General features: G+C 37.2%; 1 protein-coding gene across 1 annotated transcript in view; it reads left to right on the top strand.

The window, feature by feature from the left end:
• tbc1d12b (TBC1 domain family, member 12b) overlaps window positions 1-6,721 on the top strand; it is a 76,237-nt gene extending 69,516 nt beyond the window's left edge. Inside the window, exons 11-13 of the mRNA XM_048608984.1 lie at window positions 973-1,082; window positions 1,353-1,611; window positions 4,910-6,721. Coding sequence (XP_048464941.1) covers window positions 973-1,082; window positions 1,353-1,611; window positions 4,910-4,978 — 438 coding nt within the window. The 3' untranslated portion in view covers window positions 4,979-6,721. The remainder of the gene's footprint in view (window positions 1-972; window positions 1,083-1,352; window positions 1,612-4,909) is intronic.
• The last annotated feature ends 2,586 nt before the right edge of the window (window positions 6,722-9,307 follow it).

Consider the following 9,307-nt stretch of genomic DNA (forward strand, 5'->3'; position numbering starts at 1 on the left):
CTGACATAATTGGGATGCATGGCCTTGGAAAACCGACATAGCAAAGCATGTGTTGAAGATCACTCTCACCATCTTTCAAAAAAGTCATTCTAGTTATTATGTGGAGGATAGGTTGAATTTGATTGCAACAACTGCAGTGATTTTAAGAAAAATACACAAGGAAACAATCCTCGAAACCTGAAGGACCGTGATCTCGAGGGCTGGTAAGTAAGCATTACACGTTGTAGAGATGACGCATTAGAATCAGTAAGTTCTCACCCAATTCTTTGGTTCATTTTTGTTAGTTGGTAACCCACTACAAAATTGAGGACTCTGTAATGACCTTCAACCCAAGACAAGTGGGACTCGATTGTTTTTTCCTTCTCTTGCAATTTCACGGCCTCTCCTCAGAATTTGTCTTTGTGCTTCAAGTGAGATTATATTGGATTTGACTGTAATCCTACAAGTCAAATAGCATGACAACATACTCGTGTATGTTCCAATAAAAATTGGGCAAGGCAGCATTCTCTTACAGATACTTCAGGTGTGCATTTCATGCGCAGGGGTAGAAAAACTGTAGAAAAAAAAATCAAAGTAATATGCAAGGGAACATTTGTAACGGAATCAAATGCTGTTGGTCGCCTTTTGCAATGTGAAATCTATTCACTTAATGAAATGGACTGCCCACTGGGAATGCATTTTGTCATGTTGTAACTGCTCAGATCAGTTCCTCCTAACAATAAACCTGGTATCCAGTATTCTTATCATCGTATGTTTTCTAATATTGATCTTGTTGGAATCAGCCCAGTCTTGATATAATTGCAATTACAAGCCTAGAGAAATATTCAGAGCTTCCTTAATACAAGCTAATGCTGAGTATTCTGAGAAATCATCTTTAAAAACTTGTTTATTGTGAAAATTATAAAATTGGTTGACAGATCTCTTCAAAAAATTGTTTCAACAACTTTAATTTTAAAAAACTCTTCTCCTCAGATGCTGAAATATTTTGCATCATTTGAAGTGTTTTTTGAAGAAAATCTTCCAAAACTCTTTTCACACTTCATGAAAAATAATTTGACTCCAGATATCTATCTTATAGACTGGTAAGTTCACTGAACGTGTTTGTATTTTAAATTTCCAGTAATAATAATGCCGTTAAGAGTCAGTGTAGTGTATATGTTGACAGATCAGTTTCCACTGTAAAGATTTAACCCTTTAGAGTAGCTGAGTGAATCTGACAGGTTAGATTTCATTTCTCACATGAACCTGTACACAATTTGAAATGCATAAAGCGAGTTTGTATAATACATTTAAGAATTGTCACTACAGTGGCCACTGTATTCATTTTAATTGTTGTGCTCTTCAAACTGTAGGATATTTACACTATATAGTAAGTCACTGCCCCTGGATCTAGCTTGTCGAGTCTGGGATGTCTTTTGCCGCGATGGAGAAGAGTTCCTTTTTCGGACAGCATTAGGCATCCTCAAGTTGTATGAGGACATTTTAGTGCAAATGGACTTTATTCATATAGCTCAATTCCTTACCAAACTGCCTGAAGACATCACATCAGAAAAACTTTTTGCTTGTATCACTACTGTTCAAATGCACAGCAGCAACAAAAAATGGACACAGGTGAGGAAACACAGTTAAGTAATAGAATATTAAGCTTAAAACTATTACTAGTACAGAATGCATAATTAATGTGGAAAACGTTTGATATGTGAAAGCCTATAATTAGCAATAACAGAGGCTTTGTTTTTCAGTAATCAACAGTCACTTAAACTACAAGAGCGAAGTTTCACGATTGATTTACAAAAACTTGAGCACAAAATATGTTACTCCTTTAAAATATAAACTAGTGTTCTCTAAGTTATGGGTTAAACTCTGAACCATAGAATCCCTACAGTGTGGAAGCAGGCCATTCAGCCTATCGTGTCCACACTGAGCATCCCACCAAGGCCTACCCTGTGCCTGTGATCCTGCATTTACCATGCCTAATCCATCTAGCCTGCACATCTTTGGAAACTATGGGCAATTTAGCATGGCCAATTCACCTAACCTGCACATCTTTGAACTGTGGAAGTAAACCAGAGCGCCTAGAAGAAACCTATGCAGACATGGGGAGAATGTGCAAACTCCACACAGACAGTCGCCCAAGGGTGAAATCAAACCTGGGTCCCTGGCGCTGTGAGACAGCAGTGCTAACCTCTGAGCCACCATGTAGTGACATCTACTTTAATGCTCATCACAAATGAAGCAAGAATATAATGAGACAAACAATTTTGATCATTTTATGCTCAAGGCTTTTTCATCTGTGCTTGATTTTTTGATATTATTTTGACTCCTTTTTAACTTCTGTTCTATTGATTCAAGGTGATGAAATTTAATTTGTTACATGATAAATTAATGGCATAAATGGAAATAAATAGCTATAATAGCATTAGAGATACTTTTGCAAGGTGACCAAGGCTCCAAATTGAATATTTAATATATGGCATTTCAAGAAGGCAGGAAAAAACAGCATGGGCAAAAAATTAGGCCAGTCATTGGAGTTTAGAATAACAACAGGTGATCTTATTGAAATTTTGATTTTGAGGGAGCCTGGCAGGGTAGACGCAAAGAGGATGTTCCCCCTCGTGGGGAATCTAGAATTGGAGACACAATTTCAAAAGGAGTTTCCTATTTACGACTGAGTTGGGACAGAATTTTGTCTCTCCGGGTTATTAGTATTTGGAGTGTTCTTCCCACCCAATCCCCAGTGGAAGTTGCCTGATTGGATGTATTCCAGACATTTTGGTTGACAATAGAACATAAACAAAAATTGCTAGTAAAGCTCAGCAGGTCTAGCAGCTTCTGTGGAGAGAAATCAGAGTTAACACTTCCTTCCTCAAACTTTTTATTTGGTTGACAATGGAGTTGAGGTCTCAGCAGATCAGCTGGAATCTTTTTGACTGGAGGAAGAGGTTGAATGCCTACTCCTGCTCCTATTTCTTAGGTTCTTGTGTTTCATAACAGTATGTTCAATACCTAACTTCAATCCAAAGAAAGGAGATGTTAGGATAAATAATCAAGAGCATAGTCAAAGAAATGGTACCTAAGGGGTGTTGTCAAGGAGAGAGGAGCTTAGAATTTCACAGTTGAAATTCCAGAGCTTAGCTGTGACGATGCTGTGGCTTTAAGAGTTGTATTATGTCCTTTTTTTTTTAATATGAAGTCTGCTCCAAAACCAATAAAATAAACAGCTTGTCAGGTCTTGTTTTTTTTAAAAAAACGTTGGAATATAAAAAGCAACCTGATTGGGTGGTATCAAGCTCTCTCAGAACAGGGTTTTTTAGTTTTAGCCTTCAGTTGCTGTTACTGAGATTTTGAAGCTGGGTGTGGAAGCTTTTATTCCTCTCTCTGACAGCTAAAAGCTGGCGTTCTCTTCCTGCTGCTAGAATTACATGTGACACTATCTATTTTACTGAATTTGCCTTTGCCAAGGATGTGTTTATGGGGTGTTAGTTTATGGGAGCTGTTAACTAGTAGTTAATGTATATTATATTATGCATTTTGATAGTTACAGTTAAGCCAATTCTTCTCTTGTCTGTAGTTTAATTAGTGTGAGTGAAGTGTGTTTTGTTTAACACCTTGTAGTTTGACCACCTTACAACTTAAACTCATGCTGTTACTAATAAATTTCCACAACAATTTTTACATCAGAAAATCATCTTTATCCACAACCAGTACTTGTAGAACAAAAAATACTAAAGATAATGGAATTCTGAAAGAAAAGCAAAATAAAATGCATGAAACACTGATTAAGCATCAGCAGTGGAGGGGGAAGCTGAATTAATGTCTCTGAACAATGACCTTTCACAGAACTGGATGATGTTAGAAATGCATAGCTTCCAAGTCCATACCTTTTCCATCATCAAGACTGTAGATTTAGACCACACTGTAACATCCTTTTTTGCCTCCGTTAGGCCATCTAAAACACTGCTGAAACTTTTGCTCATGCTGTTATTACTTCCAGATTCAACGACAACATTGCACTCCTGACTATCAACCCACCTTTCACCCTCCATAAAACCTGGGCTTATCCAAAACTCAAATCCACATTTAGCAATGACCTACCAATGCTTAATTTTAATATTATTGGTGTTTAGAACACTCTCTATCTTTAAAATGAGAAAAAGATAGGTTCTAGGCTATCTTCTTAATATACTTTGAGGAGCTTTGGTCTGGTCCATAACATAGTGCGAGACAGCTGAAAGCACGTTCGTCAGTCGTGGCTGAAAGAAGGGGGTATAGACAAGGGACCAGAGTTGAAGGAATGCAGAGTTCTGAGTTGTAGACTGCGTGAGGTTAGACGACAGGTACAAGGTCATGGCAATCAGATGGCCGAACAGAGGCAAAGAAGGATGTTAGTGTGGCCTAAATAAAGGCATGGACTTGGAAGCTAAGCATTTCTAATATCATCCAGTTCTGTTAAACGGTCATTGTTCACGAACATTAATTCAGTTTACCCTCAGCTGTTGATGCCTTAAACTAACAAGGGGAAGGAATATAAAGTTCTGCTGACCCTGTGGTTTGGAGTGATGCAAAATTTTGAAATGTAATCATTAGTAATGGATTAAGTAGTAACAACTCTTGTGCTAATCTGGTGAAGGTGTTGTAGCTGTGCACAATACATCTTTCTGATATTGTCTAGGGTAGGTTCTAGCATGGGTATATGTTTTTCATTAAGTTCACAATATTGTTTGAGTTTGCTGGATTTAGGTTGTAGATAAAGATTTACCTTCAATTTTGAGTCCTTATGCTTGTAATTACTATTAATTGTAATTGCTATTAATACTGCAAGTGCACCTCCATCCTCAAATTAATTTGAAAGTCTGGCTGAAGAGTTTTGGGTCATTCATAAATATTCTTTTCATTTTATAATCCACAGGTGTTTGCTTCACTGATGAAGGAAAATAAGGAGGTTGAGAAAAATCACTGTCCTACCCTGAAGAGTTAATATTCCTGTGGGGACATTTGATGTTTGTGACGGTCAGTGAGCTGGAATTTGTTGGCATTAATGGTGTAGCAATACTTTATGGAAGTTTCTTCAGTGCATCTCCTTAAAGTGGATGTCTGTTGGAGTTAAGAGACTGAATATTGTTGGACTGTGAATGACCCAAAGATCTGTCTATCTTATCCCCATTGATGGGAAAAGTGTTATGGTGCAGTTGATCCTTTCGTGGCTTATATCCAACAAAATGAAATGTTTACACTAGTGTCAGTATTAAAGGAAAATTTGAGTCCTGTGCAAAGTAGTTCATTTATTAGCAGACTGAAAACTGATATGTAAATTTGAGCACTTAGAGACCAATCACCTTGCTGTACCTTGTTTCTGGTACACAAAGTACCTCCAAAGCTAGCTGGTTCCCAGAAACTACCTAATATGGACCAAATGGATTTTGAATTGTTTTCTTCCATTGTGTAGCGTTTTAGTGATAGTCTTATTTGGGAAGTAGCTGGTTTTTACTTTTTAATGTGGTCATTTTACTTACGAAGATTTTGAAGTAAAAGGACAAAGCTGAGAGAACATCAAAAGCATTACTGTTCTACTTTACAGAATCACCACTTCTGTAAGCAGCCTGCAAGTGCTTGGTGTTGAAATATTCCACAGCATCCTCTAATATTTTCAAGCATTTCCTGTTTCTTGTAAACCTGAGATCTTTTATAATTCAATTACTGAACTGTGGCATTTTTTATTCAACTACTGAATTGTACTATGAATATTTTTATTGACCTTTGTTTCAGTAATTAGCTGCTTTTCTGGTGCTTTCAACAATGGAACTAAGGATGTTGTATCATTTCCAGGCCTGCAGGATAGTCTTCAAACAGAATGGTTGAATGTCAAAATTAAACTTAGATATTGTACTACAACAGTTAAAAGTCAGTGTCTCTCAGCTGATGAAGGCTTTGTGATTTGTCCTCAGACAGGTGCTGTGGGCTTGACTTGCATAACTGTGTATGTTTTATGATGTGCAATATATTAAAAAAACTCCAAAATGGCATAGTGCTTTGCACAAGTCTTGGAATGTAACCATGATAACATTCAGTAACTTTTATTTCAAATCAGGTGATGAAAACTGCTGACAGCTACAAACTGTAGCAATGTATACTATATTGCATTGCTCAGATCTGTTGTCTGCTCATAATGGAAAAGTGAGATTATTTGTCAGTAATCACAAAAGGGCAGAGGGCTAATTATCGGGCATTTTTCTAACCTGACTTGTAATTTCTGCAATGAATTTGGTGACATTTGTGTAAATTTAAGATTTGTCTTGTGTGCAAATTACAAAGTATACTTTCTTACATTTTTGTTTCTTTTTTATTTGAAAGACTTTGTACTTTATTTTCTTGTATCCTTAAACCAGTCCCTTAGAATTCATCTTACTGGAGTATAAATATGAATTGTGTAGGAACTTTGTCCTTCTAATTTGTTTTAAAGTTTCTTAAAAGGAAGTGGCATGTTACATAAATAGTGTACTACAGATTGAGTGCAAAATACTTTGAATTATAAATTTTTTATTTATATATCCTTTCAGTTAGTTAAATGAAGTTCTTAACTTGCTTTGTATTGTACAGATTTTCATACTGACTACAGATGTAATGTATATGAAAACTAATTGTAAATAGAAGGAAACAGTCCACAGCTAATACCACTAAATACCAGTTTCATATGTAAATAAAGTATGAAGTCAAGTGCCTACAAATGTGTGCTTTTTGTTTTACATAACTTTCACATAACTAACATAGTGTTGATGGATCATCAACCTGAAACATTAACTGTTTCTCTCCACAGATGCTGCCTGACTTGAGTTTTTGAAGCACTTTGTTCTTGTTTCAAATATCCAGCATTCGCAACATTTCACATTATTTTCCGTGTGGTTATCCTACTTGATCTCCAAAAATAACGTTTAGCATCATGTGGCTAACGGTTCAATAGCTGTTCTTGTGAAATAATTTTTTTGAGGTTGCATGGAAATCTAAAATATTAGGTCATCATTGTCCCAAAGGAGCATAGATCTGCACACACAGAGAGAGAGAGAGAGAGACACACAAGTGGTTTAACCTGAGGGTCACCACATCTTGGGTAAGGTTGAGAAGTCTGGACTATCATGGTAACCTCAGCCAGCGTGGAATTGAACACATGCTGTTGTCCACTCTGCATTGCAAACCAACGTCTAGCCAACTGAGCTTTGTGCCAAACCTGTGTAGACTTAGGTCAAACCAGACTAAAATCATGGAATCCCTGCAGTGCGCAAAGAGACCTTTCAGTCCATTGAGTCTGCACCAACCCTCCGAACAGCATCCTGCCCTATCCCCATAACCCTGCGTTTACTATGACTAATCAACCTAGCCTGCACATCGAGGTCATTACAGGACAATTTAACGTGATCAATCCATCTAACCTGCACATCTTTGGACTATGGGTGGAAACTTATGCAGACATGTGGAGAACATGCAAACTCCATTCAGACATTAGGCTATTAGTCCCAGATATAAATTATTACTGCAATCTGTGATTTTTTTTTTTGACAACGCTTCTTCCACAGTGTGTCAGTTGCAACATACTATTTATATTCACACTGTTATTCCAAGTCAAAGATAAAAATTAAGGTGAGGAAAATGGCACCTAAGATAATTTCTGATCCCTTCTCCACTCTTTGTCTCTGTCAACTCCATTTTTTGCCACATCCATGGGGATCAAAATTAGTCAGAACTGCATTTTCAAAACCACAACCTGCTAGTCTTTAATTCTCTTCATATTTCCTCCTTTAGTAATTTGCTGAACAACACTCTCACCTCCAACTTTGATATGTCAGTCCCCTTTCTTGAAATATTCCTTGACTCTTCAATATACAAATGATTGTCCAGTTCCAACCTTGCTTTTCTTTCAACTCAAATGTGCTGCCTATTAAATCCATAACTTTATCTGCATGTTAGACTGCCTCCTGTCTGGTTTCCAGCCATTTAAGTCTTAACAGTTCTTATCATTTCTGACTTTGATGCCCCCTGACTGAAAAAACTAAGCTATCTCTCTTTCTTAAGCTGTCTGCAGCCTTTAACATGTTTGACAATACCTTCCTTCCCCCAATCTGTCTCCACTTTTGGGTGAGACTATACTCAACTTGTTCTATTCTTAACTATCCAGTCATAGTTAGGGAATCACCAGCAATGACTTTTTTTCTTTCTCCTGCACCATTACCTTGGCTATTCCTGTAAGGATCTATCTACCCTTTTCCGTCTCTCATTTTGTCCTTCAGCAACATCATCTGCAATCAAGTTAGTTTCCACATCTACGCTGACAATACACAGCTGTACCTCACCTCTATATTCTCTCGCTTGTCAGAGTATTTGACTGAAGAACAGAAATTTCCTCCAATTAAATATTGGCAAGACTGAAGCAATTGTCTTTAATCTCCACTGAGATCTTGTTCCCTAGTCATCAATTTCATCTCTGTCCCTCAGCTACGTAAAGCTAAACCCTGCTATTTGCAGCTTTGGTCTAATATTTGAGCCCAATTACATGTAATCCCTAAGACCACCAAGTTCCAACTAGGTTAAATTTTCCAATTTTACACTTGCCTATCCTCATCTGCTTTTATTACTGGTTCATCTGCTCTTCAGAGAAGCTCAAGCCAAAATTCAAGATGTTTCTTTAAACTGTATCTATTAACAATATCCAATATAGCAACAAGCATATTTGCATAGAGCTGCTCAGGCTCCAGCCTTATCGTACAGCGTCTGTCACATGGTAATGGTTAGTGTTCCTCTAGCTTTTCTGCACATTCATTACACCCTATCTGTACATCTCCCTGTAAATATATTCAGTGTCCAGCATTATTAACTTGAAAATGTTTTCTTAATATGTTTTAAATGAAGTTATTCCCATTTATTTCTATATCAAATCTTACCACCTCCACCAATTGACCTCAAACTGGAAAGTTTTCTTTTAGAACTGTTGGAACTATACCTGTAGTTACAATGAACCATTTTGCACAAGAAGGCAACGTGGGATGAATTTTACCCTTGAGTTGCATCCCCAGAAAGCTAAATGAAGTCAAAGAATCCTCCACGCTCCCAAACAAAAGCAAAGCCCCCCAGCTACTGAATGATCTTCCCAAGTACAGAGGCTGCTGTCTTTAATTGTCCATGATCCACAAGATTCCACTGCATAAATCTGTTTGTTACCAATTGATATACTATCGTGACCACTTTTGCAGTTGAAGATATTGGGATGCTGTTTTGCGTCAAACTGACTGTAAAAGTAAGTGAAAAACTCTGTTCATCC

This window comes from Rhincodon typus, chromosome 20 (genome assembly GCF_021869965.1).
Source record: "Rhincodon typus isolate 14 chromosome 20, sRhiTyp1.1, whole genome shotgun sequence".
Lineage (NCBI taxonomy): Eukaryota > Metazoa > Chordata > Chondrichthyes > Orectolobiformes > Rhincodontidae > Rhincodon > Rhincodon typus.